General features: G+C 38.9%; 1 protein-coding gene across 1 annotated transcript; it reads left to right on the top strand.

The window, feature by feature from the left end:
* LOC140850537 (uncharacterized) lies at positions 1-19,806 on the top strand. The gene is made up of 3 exons (XM_073241666.1): positions 1-7; positions 301-852; positions 18,466-19,806. The coding sequence occupies exons 1-3, from the start codon at positions 1-3 to the stop codon at positions 18,687-18,689; spliced, it is 783 nt and encodes a 260-aa protein (XP_073097767.1). The 3' UTR covers positions 18,690-19,806.
* The last annotated feature ends 938 nt before the right edge of the window (positions 19,807-20,744 follow it).

The following is a 20,744-nucleotide window of genomic DNA, read 5'->3' as shown; positions in this document are numbered from 1 at the left end:
ATGTTAGGTAGGAAAAAAACACTGCTAATGGCATGAATTCTTATCTTGTTCATCTGTGCATCCATTAGAACATTTAGAATGTGATCTGATATAAAATTTCACTGGAGGAGTGACTTACCTACGGTTTCATGGTCAACCAAATAAATATCTTTAACTTCCACAAATTTGGAATATAGAACATTATTGTCTCCATTTAAGTAAGGATGGGCAAATTGAGGTTGATAAGGGTTACATAACATACACAAAGCCAGAGGGCTAGTTTAAGAAAACGCTTTCCTTGATTCCAAAATCTTTTTCTAGCATGTGAACAGTGGCCAAGAAGGTGCTGGAAGGAAGCTTGCTCTGGCATCAGACTTGGAATATTAAGACAGAAAAGGCCCCAACAGACAGACAGTTACCCTAGCAGTGAGGTTCGGCTGGGCCTCCGCTGTAGTCAGGGTCAGCCCTGTGGCGAGGCGGCCCTCACACTCCAACCTTCAAGATTTCCAGGCTCTTCCGGGCCCGAGGTGACAGCTCGTCTGACGGCTCCAGCGTCCTGGGAACCCAGCTCTGTATCCGCAAACCGCGGTTTCAAGGCTGACCGGCCACGCAGCTCGGGTCGCCTCCTCTCTGCCCCCTGCAGGCCGGCTCGGGGTACTGCTCAGGGGCCCGTCGGGGTCTGGAGCGCGGAGGGCGCCCCAGGCCGCCGTCCCACCGGCTGCCGGCCACCAGCCTGGCCGCGGAGACGCAGGGCCATGGCGCGGGTGCTGATCGTGGGCGTCGGGCTCACAGGAAGCCTGGGTGCTGCGCTGCTGAGGAAAGAGACGTACGGCCCTCTGCACCTCTCTGTGTGGGGCAAGGCTGAGGACTCAGGTGGGTCTCTAACCAACGAAATGGGGAAAAAAGCCAGCTTGGCCCCCGGCTCCTGAGGTGGCGAGGGTCCCACTCGGCTAAGTCTGTGAATAGCGGGCCTGGCAGCGGCATGCGCAGTACGCGCCGCGTCACGTGGCCGGGGGCTTTCGTCGCCGGGCGGAGGCCTGATCCCTAGCCGGTTGGGGGCCGATCCGGCCGGGCTGAGGCCCCGCGGCGGGAGCATCGCGCACACTTCGGAGGAGGGCTGGGAGGACTTCTGGTCAGTCTGCAAAGCTTGGGCCTATCGCCAATAAGTGATTTTTCATCTTGGCCCGTCTGTGCTTGTGCAGCTTTCTCCAGATTATGAGAATCCCGAAGACCCCACTGACCAAGGACTTACAAAGATCTAGTTTACAGTTATGTTATTCTCATGAAACCTGACAGCAAGAGTGATAGCCTGAATGAATAAATCAGAAAGGGATTCACTCTGACATTTCACTCATTATTTTGTTTTATCGTATCCATTCATTTTAATTAAATTGGTAAATGTATGCTGCAGGCACAGTGCTGAACACTGCTGCATTATTTATGTGTCCTTTTTAAAAAATAGGAGACCAGATTGTCTCTATTAACTACTTCCTGACTAGATGACAAAGCCTTCAACTGAAAAACAAAAAACAAAAAACCCAAACGTCTTCTAAAACAGCTGTAAAATAATCCATTTGGGGTAGCCTGAGGTGAATAGCTTAAATTGCAAAAGATGGATTCTAATGCACTTAAGACAGTTTCCTGTGGATTAACCCAAGGGGGAAGAATGACTCCTGCCAGCAACCCTCAGAATCCACAGAGCACCATCGACTTGGGTGCATAGTATGTCACCTGTACTCCTCATTATGCCAAAAAACACCAAAGGTGAGTTAGTTAAAAGGGTTGGAATCAGACTTACTAATTGTATGATGTAAAAATATTTAAATTACCCATTTTTACCAGGGTTAAAGTTTTGTCTCTGGTAATAGTTTTTATAATAGTAGCTATAATAATAATTATATTATCCTTCTTGATAGTATTAACAATAAAATATTGACCTAAGTGGGAAAACTGTACTATATGGCTCACGGGGTTCTTGTGAAGATGGGATGAAATGTTACATGGAACATAAAGGCTCAATAAATAAGAATTATGTTGGTTTTGAGGAAGAGGACAGAGCTGTGATGGAAGTCAATCTTAAATTTAAAATTGGTATACTGAATACCTGTCTTTATCTTCACTGACTTTAATTTTGAAGTGTATGAGAAAACAGGCCTTTGGCTAATGTCAGCAAAAGACTTATGGATTCTCAAAACATATCTGTTCTTCGCCTGAATTATAAGTTTTATTAACACAAAACATGTTGAGTTGATCATATGAAGATTTCTAGTTATTATTTAGGATTATAATCTCTAAGAATTCTTGAAAGAGAATATAGTATTTTATAGCTAATTATAGTATATAATTATGTTACATATATATTGTCTTATTTCAGTTTTTATTTCATCACAGCTCTGTCCTCTTCCTCAAAACCAACATAACTCATGGCATTTTGAAGCTTCTGGCCTCTCCTATTGAAGGAATGGTGATGAAAGAAGGAGATTCTAACTTTGTGGCACCTCAAGGAGTTTCTTCAATTACTAAGCATTACTTGAAAGACAGGTGAGAATAGAATTTTCTCTGCCTTCTTTTTAAATTAGCATTTAAAAATAAAAGTTATACACATAATTAAATAATACTATAAAGTTATAAAGTAAAATAGCTGTTCTCATATTCATGACTCCAAAGCTAGTTTCCTTCCTCTGAAGGAATCATTAAAAACAGTTTCCAATGTATGCTTCCAGAAAGCTGTTTATGAATCTATCTATTGATCTACATGACTGTCTCTATTTATCTATCATGTACGTTTATATTTACTTTTTTAAATATACACACAGTATTTTTTTTTACATAACCATTGTATACCTTGTTTGGTCTATGTTCATAATAAATCAGTATCTCTACCTACCTATCTTTATCTGTATCTATATATATACTGTTGGTTCCATTTCTCTGGAGAATCCTAATACATCATGATAGACTGAATCACATCTTGGGTCTATTTTCATATCAGCAGATTCAAGGAGTGTCCTTCTTTGCAGTGCCTGTTCACTATTCATGGTATATTTGTACCATCATTTATTTAACTATTAACTTTTTGGTAAATATTTAGGTTTGGAAGGTGTGGGATTGTTTTGGATTTTGCTAACACCAATATTCCTGCAGTGTCTGACCCTAACATATTTTTGTAAGCGTATCTGTAGGACTAATTGCTAACAATACCATAGCTGTATCAAACAGTATATTCATTTTTCATATAACTAGGCTGTGCCATCTATTTCTCTTAAAGACTGTATAATCATCAACAGTGAATGAGAACATCTGCACATCTTCATATTATGGACATTGAAAATTTTTGCCAATAGGTTAAAATGGTATCATCTTTTGTTTTGATTTGCATTACTTAATTACGAGTGACTTTATGCATCTTTGTTTTGCTAAACAGCTCTTTGAATTTTTTTTCTGTGAATTTCTTATTATAATCTTTGCTCATTTTCTATTAGGATTTCATTTGGTCTTTACGTATTTAATGAGTGTTTTGAAAGTGTACTTTAAAAAAAGATGATAGTGATCTTGGATAATAAATGATTTTTTTTTAACAGAAGTAGGCTTCTTGATGAATCAAAATTAAGTGCCCAATTCAAGATCTCTGATGAAAGGTATAAGCTGAGAATTTATTTTGTTTCATAAGCTCTTTCTAGAATATTTAATGTTTTGGTTTAAATATTACTTAGTGAGAACCCCAAGAATCCCTGATATAATAATTATCATAAAAAATGATAATATAATTATTATTTTAGCTAATAACTATTATAAAAACTATTAAAAGAGGCAAAGTTTAACCCTGGTAAAAATGGATGATTTATATATTTTTGCATCATCACTGACATGGCAGAGGTCAATGAGGTTGAATATCCAGCATGAGAACACAATTCTGGGTTAGACCATTTCTGCATCTAGGACTCAATCTATGATGTGTATTACTCATGATTTTCCAGAGAAACAACCAATAGGATATATAATATATACATATATATGTGCATATATATGTATGGAGAGAGAGAGATTTATTATAAAGAATAGGATATATAATATATACATATATATGTGCATATATATGTATGGAGAGAGAGAGATTTATTATAAAGAATTGGCTCATGTGATTATGAAGCTGGCAAGTCTCAAGATCTGCCAGGCGAGTTGGCAAGCTGGAGACCTGGGAAAACCAATGATTTAATTCCCCTCCAAAAGCCTGAGAGCCAAGAGAGCTGACAGTGTATTTTTAGTCTGAAAGCTCGCAAATTTGTGACCCAAGAAGAGCATGTTAACAGTTTGAATCTGAAGGCAGGGATGAAAACTGATGCCCAGTTCAAAGGCTGTTCAGGCAGGAAGAATTCTGTATTTGCAGACTTCCTGTATTATTCAGGCCTTCAACTGGATGAGGCCTACCTGCATTAGGGAGAGAGATCTGCTTTACTCACTCTACCAATTTAAATGTTAATCTCACCCGAAACACCCTTACAGACATACCCAGAATAATTTTGACCAAATATCTGGGCACCCCATGACCCAGTCAAGCTGACACATGAAATTAACTATCACAGATGTTGACATTGCTGGATATTTTGTAGAATGTCACCATCAGCTTCATATGTTGCCACCACATAGCATTTTAAAATACATTTCTATCGTGATTTTCACATGACCCGTTAGATGTGCATGCTTACTGAAATCCTGAACTGCTTACCGATTATCTATCCGTGCATGTACACACCAATTCATCCACTCTTTCTAAAACTTTTATTGAGTACTTACTATATGCCAGACACTATTTTAGGCACTAGTGATAGGAGAGCCACAGTCTGTCCCCTCATATAGCTGATGTTCTGGCAGAGGGACAGTCCTTGTATACATTATACCTACATCTTTATTCTGTTAGGTATTTGGGAGAATTTATGTTTTATCTTCCAATTTTGCCTTGGAAACTCTTGGAAAAAGAGATCTTGTTATTTGTACCTCACATAGAATCTAATAGTACCTTGCACATGGTAGGTATAGTGATATAGATTTCTAATATATATATATTGTTTATAGATAAACTTAAAAACACATATGTTTATGTATATTAGATGACAGTCCTAATTTAGCCAATTCTTAGTGAAAACATTTTATTTTCAATTTGTATAGCCTCTTGGGACAATGACATCTATAAATTTTCTTATCATTATGTAAAATACTGTTTATTTCAAAAAGTAACTTTTAAGACACACTAGTAGAAAATTTGGAAAACACAGGAAAATAGCAGGATAAAAGTCCTTATATAAATAAATAAGTCTATTTTCTGATATACTTTCTGCTTTACTTAAGAAATGAATTTTTATATAATTTAGTTAAAGGTCTATATAATTTGAGTATATATAAACTTTTTCTTTATTTTAATATTCTCTTTGTAATGTTTCAAGAGTCCTTTCCTCCCTCTAACCAGATCTAGTACTATGGGATCTGTAGACCCTGTCTGTACCATTTTTAACTTTACAAATAGCCAAGTCATTCCAAAAATACTCTCTGTTTTGTTATATCCCTTTAAACACCCTTTAAGCTTCTTTAAAATAGCCTATAAATGGCCCACAGAAGTATTTTAGCATTTCCACAATGTACATTGAGAGTTCTTGGAATCAGAATGACCTGGGTTCAGATTATGTTCTGCCACCTCTTCCTGGCTATGTAATATTAGGAAAGGTTTAAAATCTATATTCTAATTCTTTCAATGGAAAAATGAAAGTAATAACAGTACCTCTTTTAAAGTGTTGTGAGGAATAAAGGGTATAATGTACTTGTCGAGCCAAGCAAATAACAGGCCAAGTACATAGTAATCACTTGATAAATATTAGTTTAAATAATGAACTACTTGAATGAAGCTGACCTTTTTATGTCCCCAGTGCCTAAGAATCCAAATGGCCAAGTCATTCCAAAAATACTCTCTGTTTTGGAATCAGCTGAACTTGCAACCCCATAATCTGACGGTCCAACCAATAGTCATTTAGATAGGGACCAACTTCCAGGGAAACTATCTACATATGATGTCTAATCAGGTATACTTTGGAACAGGTTCAAATTTCTATAGACAATATATAATTAGAACAAGAACAGGTTGTGAAATAGATGTGTGCTTCTTGATCTTCTATTCTATTCTTATTCTGATATATTCCCATTAAACATATTAGAGAAAACTATGTTTATTGACATCAGTTTTACCAACTGCCTGCCTTCCTCATTAATACAATCTTTTCCTTGAATGAGTAAAATGTGATTTTCTGTTGTTTTATATTTTTGGTTTTCATTGTTGTTGGGATAGGATAAATTCAAAATAACAAAGCTCCTCTATCATTTACTAAGTGCTAACTATCTGACACTACTTTAGGCACTTTACAGGTGTCATTTCTAATTCTCACAACAATTGTTCAAGATAGTTATCTTTACCCCATTCACTAATGAGAAAAATGTTAAGTACTTTGCCTAGGGAGGCTTGGCTAGTAAGTGACAAACCAGAATGCCATTCTAGCTGACCCTGCTGTCTTCTATTAAGTAGCACATGTAAAGCAACGAGGGGTGCTCATACTCTCTGATTTAACATTTATTTTGTAGGGCTTTCTATTTCCTTCCTGACCTTTCCTCTACAATACGAAAGACTGCTCGCCTCCCACCCTGGTGCTCCAGGTCAGTGGGCACATGGCTCAACGAGAACAGTCCCCGAGTGCCTTTTGTACTTGCCCTCTCTCATCGCCAGGGGAAGGGCCCAGGAAGGAATAAAGCCATTTTCTTTCTTTATGCACCCAGGGAGAGCACTCACCTGTGGCTCCTTCCTAGTGACATTTGGGAAGTGATGAACGAAGTCCTTTTGCTTTTGAATAAGACCTATATTTTCAAATCATTCATAAAATGATGAATTTAGCTTCCAGGTCAGGGTGATAACATTTTTTGTTTTCTTTTGGTTTTTTTTTTTTTGGTTTGGCCTGCCCGCCAATAGGAAGAACTATTGCTGCCTTCTTTTGTTTTCATTTTATTGCCTACTCTAAAAGGGACAATCTGGAAAGTCAACATGTGCAATGTAACTTATCAAAATTGACAGGATCTTTTCATTAGAAAAGATAGGTTTAATCTGAAAATTAAACCTTTTACTTTTGTGTTTATTTTCTTTATAAAATTGGTGTAGGGGAAGTGAGCCTGGGCAGTTCTGCCTTAAAATTTCTCCCAGGCAGGTGATCATGGCCCTTATTCATAATAGTGTCCCTTCAGAGAAGCTGGCAGATAGCCTGTGAGTTTTGGTTAAGAATCTTCTGTTTACTTTAGGCAATGCATTTAGTTAGACCTTGTTCACATCTCTTCCTGTTCCATCTCAACAGTTCTGAACTGCTGCTCCCTGAAACCTGTTTGAAGGAAATTATGGGAGGAAAATGAATTTGTATTTTCTCCCTAAAATGGAGGAAGGCAGGGGATAAATTGAATAAGTGTATAACAGAAACACACTTGTCTTTATAAAATGTTTAAACCTTCTTGGTATTCTGATATCTTTATAGCTATTTGCAGATTTTTAAGTTCTTATTAAATATTATGTGCTGGGGAAACAGTGATGAATAAGAGACACAGCCCCTGCCTTTGTTAATATAAAGCGCAGTGGGGACAGGGAGGGGGAAGACAATTAATTTACACACACACACACACAAGGTGCATAATAAATGCTAAGAAGAATGAATGAGAACATTGAGAGAGCATATAATAATACCAAACCTAATGTGAGTTTCAGAAGAGTGTGGGGGAATGTGTGTCAGGGAAAGCGTCTTTGCAGAACTATTACTGTTCTCACTGGTGCCCAAAGAGTAAACAAGAGTGAACTAGGTCAATAGGTGAATGATGAGAATTGCATTCAGTGGGCACGTCAGATCGAAACTGTTCTAAAGTAGGAGGGAGTTGATGCATTCAAGGAATTAAAAGGTCCTTGTAGCTGGAGGGCAGTGAATGGGGAAGAAAGCGGTAGGAGATGAAGTTCAAGTGAGGCAGGGGCTCTGTAAGCAGCGTTAAAGATTTTATTGTTCATCTCAGCGCAGTAGGGAGCCATAAACAGATAGTAAACAAAAGAGGGAGGGACATGGCCAGATTTACTGAGCCAGAAGTGACACTTGAGAGATTTTATGTAGATCTCTGTTTTAAAATGACTTTCCAGAGCCTATCGACTTTAACATGTGGTCTTTTTGAAAGTCATTAATTACCTTCACAAGGAAATGCCACTTTCCCAGAAATGTCACTCCTAGCAGCTGGAAAGGAAAAGTTCCTGGCTAGTAAGTGCAGCAATACCATTGCCTCAACTCATGATAAAGACCACTTTTTGGGTGGTTTTGATAGCTATGATGTTAGATTTGGGTTTATCTGTCTACCCCAGTGGTTCTCACACTGTAGTGTGCATTGTAACAAGCCTGAAGGGGCTTGTTAGATACCCGTTGCTGGGCCTGAACCTCAAGGCTTCTGATTCAGTAGGTCTGGCTGAGGGCCTGAGAGGGCATTTCTCACAAGTCCCAAGTTGCTGCTTATGCTGCTGGTCTGAGGTCCACACTTAGCCACTGCATACACCTTCAGAACATTTTGGGACCACTGGGATACATATCCAAGATGCTTGTCTGGATATGGAGAATTTCCAGGTCAATGGACTTCAGTTCCCTTAAACAGACACACCTGCTCACCACCAACAATGTAATGCCCTTTTTAAAGGGGATATTATGTGAAGACATAATGGAATAAAATATGTAAAAGCAGTTGACTTAGTTGAGATCCAGGTGAGGGTGAGGACTAGGGTGAGGCAGGAGCAGTGACTTGGTCAGGGGTGAGACATCCTAAAAAATTAGAATAGAGTGAAGTGGAGCTGTCCTGGTTGGAGTAAAGTAGATGGTGGGTGTGAGCTGAAAGCACTAATTATTTGCATCTTCCCCAAACAGCAGCTTCAGAGAAAACTCCAGGCAAGTCAGATTGCTGTTTACAAGCCCTTGCTCTATTCTTTGAACATATGCATGCTAATTGCCTCCAAGAGATTGACCCCTGGGCCTAGTTAGCACCATGTTTCTTCTAACACACTTGCATTTGATTTCTAATTTTCTACAAACAGGTTTAGGAAGTACTTACTATGTTGTAGCATTATTCAAGTGAGAGATGTAAAGGCATATGAGCTGTGGAGACCTGACATGGAGGAGCCAGGGGTATTTTTGGATAGATGAGACCTACCTAAAACACACAGATACTGTGGATGAGTGTCAGAGTGAGAGGTAAAAGCAATGACAGTTGAAGGGCATCACAGATGAGAAGGATCACATTGAGCTGGAGTAACTACACAGAAAGGAAGCTTCATGGCCAAGTTTGGACTTCCGCTAAATTTTCAGTGGCCAGGAACATGAGGCATCCCAGGAAACATGGAACATTTTTTCAGTGTGCTTTTTCCTTGTTCCTTTTTTCATTTCCAATCCTGAGGCTGCATAAAAGTGGATTTGTTTTTTAATCAAAGTTTTCTGAAAATTGGAATGTGAAGTAAATGCTAATGTACCAAGGAGAGATAATGATCCAATTTTATGTTATCTTTCAGTTTATGATTCAGAATTCATTCTCTTAAACAAACACTTGAGTATGTGCCAAGTACTATACTATATATACTACCTACTATACATAGAAACAAGGTAGTCATAATTCCTGGCCATGGGATTTACAGATAAAAAGGAAAGAAAATATGAATCAAGGAACTACTCAATTGTTAAAATACCTATGGGATAAGTGCAAAGGAGAAAAATGTGGTGAGAGGATGTTTTAGATTGTATTTCTCTTAATTCTGATTCTTCTTAATAAAGGTAATTGTTCCATCAATTAGGACTCGGATTTCTCTTGCAGAGACCTTTTTCAGGTTTAACAGGGAATATTAATTCCTTTAATAGGGAATATTGCTCTTATTTCTACTATGAGAGAGAATTGCTAATACCTTGACTAAAATGAATACTTGCCCTACAAAGATAATGAGCTGTAGTGCTACATGGATGTAGTTTTAAATCATGGCATTTCTGAATCTGTGCAATTAATGGGTATAATGTATATTAAGTGCTTGACATAGTCTTGGCATACAGTAAACACTTAATTAAAGGCAGTATGGTTCCTATTAGTATTTATTATAGTAGTAGTCATCTTTTCCCCAGAACAGGCATTGATAGGGAGGTCAAAGGATGCCAGAGGAGAGGAATTCCCAGTAAACAAGAAAGTAAAGAAAGTGAACCCCAGGGGTTGCAGAAGATGAACTTCACTATTTTATTGACCTGAATGGACCCAGTTTATGACTCCTCTCTTCCCCTTCATGCAAATGGACAACCCCGATTATATGAGCATGATTTTGCTTTTGGAACAAGTGCTGATGTCTGTGTCAGACGATGTGTGACCCAATCAGCCTGAGAAATGACAAGTGGGAAGTCTCCAAGGAAACAGGCTCCCCCGAGCACTTTGATATTGTTTTCCTCACTATGCCAGTTCCTCAAATTCTGCAGCTTCAAGGTGACATCGTGAACAGTGAGCCTCAGCCTGTGCTGTTTACCTCAGGGAATGGGAGTTCTTCGAAGAACAGGAATTCAGTTTGACTCTCTAAGCAAAGGATATATTGTGGATTCTATTGATTTGCATGTTTAAAAACTGATACTATGATTTGGTTCATGATAATAGTCTAGGTCAAACTGAAACCTAAAGAATTTTTTTCTTTAGGTTTATATGAATTGTATAGTATTTAAGATACATATACTATGATTTTGTTTTATATATATATATATTTTTTTTTTTTTTAAAGGAGGAGGGAGAAGCCAGGTAAAAGGTGAGACCCAGGTCCCAAGACTTATACTCACTTGCCTTGAAACCCACGAGCTGTAACAAGCAGAGCCTGGGGACAGTGGCTAAGGCTTAGGGAATGTGGGATGGTGGTGGATATTGAGATGCTTGGAGCCTTTGACTCTTCCAAGACTAACATTGATATTGGATTTGAGTGAGAAATGGCTGCTTATGCCACTATTAGAAATAACACTGGTAATAAATATGGTTCATAGACTTTAGATTTAGAACTGTAATAGAAATTGTTCTCTGAGAAAGAATAGAGTTGCTTATGACATCTTGAAAGCAATTTGTTTTTCCTTGAATATCAGTTCTACCATGCACTAACAATACAGCTTCTTTTATACTATAGTGTGCAATAATAAAGAAGGGATTGGAACGTTTATTAGATAGCTATAGAAAAGTAGAAAAGTAATTTCAAAGATCCCTTTCAGGAGTCTGCCTCTAGTCTGTTTTAAAGTAGGATAATTTATTGCCATGGAGTCTCTAATAACAGGATTGATTTTGAGACTTAAATAATATAACATTTAAAAACACAGTTATTGGTCAGTGTATTCTGTTGTGCTGTAAATTGCATATTCCAATTTTTAAAAGCTACATAGTCTTGTATGTGATGAGAGATCCTTCAACATTTCATTCTGAAAGCATTTCTCAGTGTTTGTATTAGTGATTTATATAACACAATACCATATGGACTGACTCCTAAGATGTTTAAGGGACTGCTAATTACTAATTTTATTTAGATCTATATCCTTATTTATTTTTGAGTACTTCAACTGTGTTGTTCTGAGAGATAACTTAATTCTCCTATTATTATTGTCTTTCTTTCCATCTTTCCTGTTTTTTGGGGCAATTTTTGCTTTATCATTTTTGATACCATGTTATTTGATTAATAATATATCTTCATTGCAATTATACCCTTTAACTGTTAAGGTTCTCTCTTTCTATTGTTATTCGAATTTTGTTTTGCTTTTCAAATCAACTTTGATAAATGAGATGCTCATTTTTAGATTTTATTTTCATTTGTCTGGTACATCCTTTTTACTTTTAGCCTGTCGGAGATGCTTTATTTCAGTGGCACTTCTTTTGTATTTGTTCAAATCTATTAATTTCATAAAGACGTATCTTATTAATAGTTTGTGTCAGTTTTTCATGGGACATGTCCACTTTTTGACTTAAAAATTCAGCTTTTTCCTTATTTTCAGCCAAGCTTCCTTCTAATACTTGACAGTTTATTTCTGTTCCATTTACTATGATCTCAGAGTGTCAAAAAAATGCAAAGTATCTCCCTTCCATATCTGCCATTTTGTCTCAACTCACCTTCAACTCAGGTCTTTGCGTTACTTTGTACTTTCTTTTTCTGGCCTTTTCTCCATGTCGCCCATGTCGTTTTCAAAAGTGTTCCTTTGCGCCCTTCCATGAGATGTTCAGAGAGGTCATACATTCCCTCACTGTTTTCAAGTTGCTGCCTGATATTTGTTGACTAATCCACTTCTGGCAAATTTTTCTGATATGTATTTTTCATTAGCTCATTTGTTAGGTTCTGGTGTGTTCTGTTGTCTTTTTCCTTCTTTCTGCACAAGGCCCTCTCTGACAGGTATCATCTTTAAATGGGACCAATTCTGTCAGTTTGGTGAAAAATAGTGTTCTTGGGAAAAGCCATATATTTCAGCTCAAGTATGTTGCCTCAGAACATTATCTGCATAAATTGTGTAAATATTTACCTGTAAATGACTGAATGCTACTGATCATTAATATAATAACGTATTTATTAACATGGAAAGCTTTCAGAATATTTTTAACATAAAAAAGATGCATCTATCTGTCTTTTCCATCTACCAAAACTAGTTTGTCTGAAACATATTAACATTGTTATTGCTTGAGGATGACTTTTATTTTCTTCTTTATAGTTTTATGAGTAGCATAATTTTAAAAGTAAGGATATTTTACTCTTACTATAAAAAAATGATAATGGTAACACCATTTTAAAAATGTATATGCTGAAAAGGAAATATTTCCTTTTCTTTTCTAGTGGAGGAGTATGATGGCTCTTTACAATGAAAAAGTTTAAGAATAATTGACTTGGTACATTTGACTGAGGGTAAGAGTATTTGGGGTATTGCGTGGACTCAATTCAGAATTGGACTCTATGCAAATAATTCTGTGTTTACTTTGTTATGAAATAACCCACGCAGGCAGTAAAAGGTTAAAATGAAATGTCCAAACAGCCCTATTAATACCTGTGGGTCCAGAACAAAAGGATTAAAAACATATGCTTTCTCTTTATATTGCAAACATCAATAATGACTTCAGTATGAGAAATTAGTTAATGTCTTCTGTCTGTTTCCTGGAGAACCTTAAATACGCTCTTGGTTGACTGTTAGGTAGCCTCAGTTTCTATGAAAAGGCATCCATTTACAAAGCCATATATTGCCATCTAGTGGATCTTGTATATATTGTAGTTCCCCTCAATTTTTTAATAGAGGACTGACTGAAGAATATCAAAATATAGACTATATATTAAAGCATAACTAGTATATAATTAAAAAACACCACAATATCACAGGAAAATAATTTTAGGCCCTGGGTTAGCTAACTTACCCAGAAGTGCATAGCTAATTAATGACGGAACTAGGACTGGGCTACAGGTCTCATTTTCACCAACTATGAGCAGCCCGGTGTCTTTGACTTTCTCTGTGATAGGAAACTAGTCCAGCACAGGCTTCAGGGAGTAATTTCTCCGAGTTTTCTGAGCATATTAATGAGTGGCAAATTATCAACGCTCAGGTTAGTCTGACCGGTTCAGAAGGCAAGGATGGTGACCCATTGACTCTTAGCCTTTTTTTAATGCTCCTATTAAAAGTTTGAGAGGCTTACATGCAGTAAGTTCAAAATCCATTGTGTCTTAGTTTCACAGTAAGAAAGAAAACAATTTAAATTCCCCTAAGCTAGTAATATTCGGAATCCTTTCATTTTGTTTTGATCATTACTTTCAAAGATAAACACACTTGTACAGCACAAAATCCGACACATCCCTTGCTGTGGTCATTAAATGCTTAACGCAGTCGTGTTAATTAAAACTTTATTATCAGACTCTGTGGAGGTCATCCTTCCTTGTGTTTAAACTGTGACTTTCGGCTGCATTTACTGCTGTTACCTTCCTACGCCTTAATGAAATAAGGGAATTTTACAATTGCTAAACCCACTTATGTTTTTTCCAACTTCATCTTTTTTGACTTACCTGCTTCCCTTGAGGGGCTTGCTCCGTGCCTCCTCTGCGACGCGGTTTCCTCATCGGACAGCCCCGGGCTTCCTCACACCGCACTGACGGCCTCTCTCAGGCCCTCCCGCTGGTTGTCCTGCCCAGCCCCCCAAGCTCTTACTGTCGGGGCGCGTCCGCCTCCACCGCTGCCTGTCTGCACTCCGCCTCTGGATGAACTCCCGCCACGACGGCTTCACAGGCTCCGAGGAGCTCTGGGCTCACGCCTCCCGCTTGGTCCACGCCCTCCCTGTATCCAGACCCGAATTCCACGGTGCCACCCTGTGCCGTGTCCGTGCCAGTACGTCCAGCCGCACCCCGGCCCTCCCGTTCAGGGCCTTCAGCCAAGGTCTTCCTGCCCGACCAAAGGCCAGCGCAGCCGGCACGGGCTCGGACCACGCATGCACGCGCCGTGGGCCCGCCCCTTCCCTCAGCCCCGCATCCGTGCCCGCCGCTGGGGGGCGCCGCTGCAGCGAGACCACCCCGAGGCGCAGCGCTGTTCCGTCGCCCTGACACGAGACGCCGTCCGTCTGGGTCCCTGCAACTCGTCTCCTTCCTAGCCACCCGTAATCGATTTTCAACACAGTATCTGGGGTGATCTTGTTAAAAAGTAAGTCAGGGCCTATCAATCTCTGCTCAGGCCCCTCCGGGGCTCCCATCTCACTGAGATGGGACTGAGAGCCACGTTTCTGCCACAGACTTAAATCTGTACAATAGGCGGGAAGCCCTGAATGGCTGCCGCCTCGCCGTGCGCCCCTCCCAACATCTCCATGCCGTTCTCTGCTGCCCCAGACACGTCCCACCCAAGGGCCTCTGCTAGCCGGACCCCGCTTTAGAATTCCGTCTCTCCACACCTCCCAGGTTCACTTGCCTGCGTCCTTCGGGCACCTGTTCAAACGATACTTCCTGAGGAGGGACGTCCCCTCTCCTTTGAAATTGCTCCACTTCCCCTGCTGGCATTCCCTGACCTCTTGGCTTTTCTCCAGGCCTTCTTTCCAGCCATCAGCCCTTCCGCTCCACTGGCTTCAGCTGTCTGTTGTCTGAAGGCAGGGATTTTTTTCCAGTGGTGTTACACTGCTGTGTCCCCAGGCCTGGGGTAGTTCAGGTATTCAGTAAATGTATGTTAGTTGATATAAGTACATCTCAAATGCAATCGTAAGTTTAACATTTTTTAAATGTATTTTTTCATATCCATACATATTATTGCAGAAAAAATCATATTCTATACATAATATGTGTATGATGTTCTTCATTTTCTCTATCAAAAAAGGAGAACATGTCATACACTGCTCAGTGGCTTCTGAAGCATGTTTTACTGGCTTCATTTACATTTATTGTATCTTTTGTATTTTCGTTTATTATACTTTTTACTGAGCTGTTATGAAAAATCTTTTCTTCAAATTTAATATTAACTTTATTACCAACTGATTTCATCTTCCCAAATGTAATTTACACTTTTCACTGAAATAAATATTTTTAAATATTTTAAAGTCATGATATGAGTTAAGACACTAATTTTGAGAAGGTGCAAACATTGCATTTGAGAAGATTAAAGGTAAAATTGAAGCTAGAAATCTAATATGTGATCTAATAATAGTTATATGTAAAATATAGAGGAATACTTGATTATGTAACTTTACCTTCAACACAACCTTCTTTTTTACACTACACACACACACAACACACAAACGTGAACAGAGGTGCTTCTAGATTGTAAAACCATGCTCACATCTTTCCAAACTCAACTTTTTTGTTTAGCTCCTTTAATCTTCTCACAGAAGTAAAAATAACATAAAATGGAGGGGGAGGGGGCAAGGAGGAGGGATAAAGAGGGAGAGAGAAAAGGGGGGATTAAACATCTTTGTCAGAACAAAAGAGCAAAATTTTAGGAAAATATGATGTAATTAAGATAACTGAATCTTGATCCAAATGTCTGAGTTAACACTCTTGCCCTAGCAGTTACTGGCATGTATATCTGCAGATGCCTAGTGTAAGATAAATTCTAGCTGAAATAAGCAGGCGACGAGAGGCAACAAAGGGCCAGGCAATTTATTTGAGCACAATTCCTGGGTGATGTTCTCCCATCTGGGTATTACAGGCCGGGGAAGTCACACCCAGTCAGGGAGGTGGGGGCTTATAAGGGGTTAGGAGGGGGAGGAGTGGGCAAGCTATCCTAGGGGGTGTGGAGAGGTATGATTGGCTAAAGGTGACATAATAGACAACTAGAAACTTTTTTCCTTCCAAGAGGGAGGAGGCTGACATCCGGGTCTCAGTTGGCACATCAGAAGGATGGAATTCAGGAAGAGCTGTCCCCTTTCCATATAAGGCACAGACTTTGGGGTCTGGTCTATTCTCCTTTTATGGTATCTCTCTGTTCTGTTTGCATATCCTTGTTTTTCCTTCCTCCAGCCTAACACCTAGCCTTAGTTTTCTATGCTATTAAGTGGATCTGGCAACAGAATTTACATATGAGAGGAAATGACTTAATGCTTAAGAAATGCTTACTAAATGCCTGGCATATAGTAAGTGTTAAATAAATGATGACTAAATATATTGGGAAAGAAAATATATTCAAGTCAAAATGTATTCTACTGGTAGAGGAAAACATAGAGGCAAATTTGATTACTGTTTAAGCACCATAAAGCAAAAATCTTGCATAGTTAGAAAATATTTAGGTCAAGAGGAAATTACGTTTTCCTTTTTCTTTCAGCATTTGTCGCTCTTAATGCTGTACCACAGTTAATTGATAACACCCTTCAACTCCTCTGTGTGCTGGAGATCCTGTGAGAGTGTCCTTCCACATATCCTCACCCAACAGCACTTGAATATATATAGAAATCGACTCAGGACCTTTTTGGTGAAGAATTCCAGTGTTGATAGAGGTGGGGTATTACCACATTTTAATATTTAAGATTACTTTTATTTTACACCATTGTGTAGTGGCAAACACTGAAATTTCAGAAAGAAAAGTGAAGAAAATTCCTATAATATGTGTCTTAATTACACAGAAATGAACTATAGAATTTAAATTTATTTTTATGAAGAAAATTCTTCTAATGTGTCTTAATTATATAGAAATGAATTGTATAATTTAAATTTACTTTTATTAAAGTGGCTATTTAATACATTCACCTCCCAATTTTCATTGCACATTTTTTTAAACTGAGATAATTTAGCCAAAGATAGACCAATCACAAAATACCGTAGTACTTTATTCAGACTGTGAACGTTCAAGATTTTCATATTCCAGACATCATTATTGGACAAACGAAGAATGAAATATATGTCCATTTTCAGACACATCACCTTTATGCTCTAGTTTCTGTGCCTTCTGATAAAAACTTTTAAAAAACTGCTATCTAAATGAAAACAAGCCCCATCATATTAAAATCCAAGGTAAACAATGGTATTAACTGTTTTACTGATAAATTTCAATATAACTACTTAAAAATGTAGATAATATATTATAACCTCAAAAATAAATTTAATGTCCTCTTACAGTCTTATCTGTGATATTTATTAGCAAGTGCTTATTAGTTTGTGGCTTTATTTGCATGAAAACACAAACCCCAAAGATTGTTGGTAATGATCTCTCCTTGACTTATTAAATAACAGACTTTCACCAGGTGTGATCTTTTCAGATGTCAGGCTGTAAACTAGTAAATACGAAAATATTTGCTAAAATGGCTCATGTCATCTGGCTTTCTAAATATGAAGTAACAAACCTACTTTGTGTCCGTTTTTGTGGAGAAATAAGAGACATATATCACTTTCACAAGTCTAAGTTGTACAGCACAATGGCTTGGTTTAGGTACATGTGAAATGATTACCAAAATAGGTTTAGGTAACACCCATCATCTCATATAAATACAGTAAAAAGAGAAGAAGAAAAAATTCTCCATGTGATGCGAGATCTTAGGATCCACTCCCCTAACAGCTTTCCTACACACCATACAGTGGCCATGGGGACGACAGTCAGGCTGTGTGTTACATATCTAGTTTACATCTATCTTTACAACTGGAAAATGAAGTAATAAACCTATTTTTAGACTAAAACAAATTCACTATCTTTGTAGCAGTTGAATAATTTGTCTCAACCCAACCTATGAAAACCTGTCCCTGCTGCTCCTCATCTACTTGCCTTGCTCTGGAATTCCCACCTCTGGGCCTTTGAACATCCCTTGAGGATTAGAGATGGCCACGCATTCCCCCTCACATCCCTCACTGATCCCTCTGCTTGGACTACCACCCTTGAATGGAGGCTGGTCCTGGACTGTTACAGTAGTGAGGCTGCAGCAATGGAGGGCCCTTAAGAGGATTGACCCATTGTTCTTTTCTCTCTTGAAACACAGGTTCTTGGGATGTTCCCTCTTGGATCTGCCACCATGTTCTGAGAAGTTCAGGTCGTGTGAAGAGGCCACATAGAGGAGAACTGAGCAGCTCCGAATGGCCACCCCAGATGACCTTCTGGCTGATAGAGGCCCACCTCCAGCCAGGGCCCAGACGGACCAGGCCCCTGGCCCCAGGCCATGGCATCTGCAGAGTAGCTACTCAGCTGACCCCCTTCAAATGCTAAGAGAGACAAATAGTTGTTTTAAGTGGCCAGATTTTAAGAGGTATAATTAAAGCAATATCCTTCTGTCTCTTTTCAAGTAAGGCCTTAAGTTTGTTTGGCTAACTCTAAGGTTAGTGCAAACAGCTAAGGTTTTGTACTTTATTGCAACTGACTTTATGTTTCATTTTCAAATACACTGTTATTCAAGGTGACAGATACTGATCTGTTTTCTTTCCACGTGTCCTCATAGCAATTAACACATTGCCAGGCACCTGGGACTTTGATTACCTGAGGTTGCCAGCTGAATTGTAACAAAATAGAGGAGCAAACTGGGGTAAAAAGGGGTTCTTTGAAAATGAGGTTGATTTTAACAATTTAAGGATTTTGACTAACCCAATATTAATAAGTTTATAAAGAGCATGTCTGTTTATGTATATATAGAATGTACATATATATTTATATGGGCATTAATCTGTATTCTCTGATTGTCATTTAGAGGTTTTGTAAACTCAATCTAAAATATCAATATTAGTTAGAATCATTGTCATCTGTTGAAATATATATGTGGAATTGTGAAAGACCAGATAGAAGAGATATGGTGATCTGAATCAATTTAACAGAAAGGGGGGAAAAAAGCAGGCAAGATTAGAACTACACTGTAAAAGAGTGAACATAATAATTTCTCTTTCCACTTTCTCCCATACATTCACATGTACTTGATGTGGGAAGTAACAGTCACCACACCCTGACGGCCCTTTGGGAATGGACAACTGTTATGTATAGATGTTAACAATAATGAAGCCCAATTCAAGGCAGAATCCTGGATTTAGCAAACAGTATTTCCATTTGCTATCCAAGACATTTCTTTAAGGTTTGAAGAAAACTGGTATTATTTAAAATGTGAGGGATTTTTAATTTTTAAATTCCAAGTGCACTTTCAAGTTCTTTTAATATTTTTGTTAATCACTATGTAAGACAATAAAATATCCAATACTGTCAATAATTTTCCAGAAATCATTCCTTATGGACCAATCATCCCAGCTATGTTTCTTCACATAATATATGTTTCTGAACTGCACTTGCTAAGAGAGAAAGGTTAGAAAATAACAGAGTACAAGAGGCTGTGTGAGTGTGAGTGTGTGTGTGTGTGTGTTGGGGAACGAAGTCCCTTCCTCTCCAGATTCTTAAGTTGTACTTGTGTAAAATGAAAAGGTAATTTGGTCTTTCCCTAAAGGGTATATTCAAGAGCACGTATTAAACGTGTTTAAACGTTCTTTGAGATGCAAGTACTTCAGAGAGAGAGCGGTGCCGCGCAAGCTTTATGCAGGCGAACGGTCAGCGTGCTGTTGGAACCGCTCTGACGGTCCCGGGAGGCGCCGAGGAACTTCACACCCGCACCTCCGTCCGGCGAGACGCGGCGCAGAGGCGGCTGGAGAGGGAGGCGAGACGGCGCCGCCCGGCCCAGCGCGGCCCCGCGGTCTCGGCCGCACGAAGGCGGGCGCGGCCCTCGTCCCCGGTCCCGGCGGCAGCGCGCTCGCCCGAGCCTCCCGCGCCCCGGCTCCGTGCTCCGCGCCCTGGTGAGGCACTTTGGAGACTTTGCAGGGTTTCTGTCTGAAATTTTAAGAAACTTGGAAGTCTTTTGGGAATGGGTATTCTATGTACATGGAAGTTTCCATATTTTACCACTAGATGGCAGAATTGTGCAATACAATGTACTGGCTTCAACCCCACCAGCGCATATTCTATTAATAACTGTGATTTGGGGCAAGTGACCTTTAAGATCCCAACTCTCTTAAATGATGTGAGAATGGAAGGACTTTTGTGAAAATGAACTGAAATGAAATACACCTTGAGAAGTGGCAATAGCCTTGTGATTAACTGCACGTACTCTGAATCAGATGGCCTGGTTTCAAACTGTTGAGCCGTTTAATAGATGTGAGATCTCAGGCAGATTATTTAACTTCTCAGAGCCTCAGCTTTCTATATGTAAAGCAGAGATATTAGCACCTGCTTCGTAGAATTGTTTTGAGATTTAAAGGGTAATATATAAAGTGTTTAGATCAATGACCAGCACAC

This window comes from Manis javanica, chromosome 7 (assembly GCF_040802235.1).
Source record: "Manis javanica isolate MJ-LG chromosome 7, MJ_LKY, whole genome shotgun sequence".
NCBI lineage: Eukaryota > Metazoa > Chordata > Mammalia > Pholidota > Manidae > Manis > Manis javanica.
The sequence above is the reverse complement of the archived record's forward strand: the minus strand, read 5'-3'. Positions and strand labels throughout refer to the sequence as shown.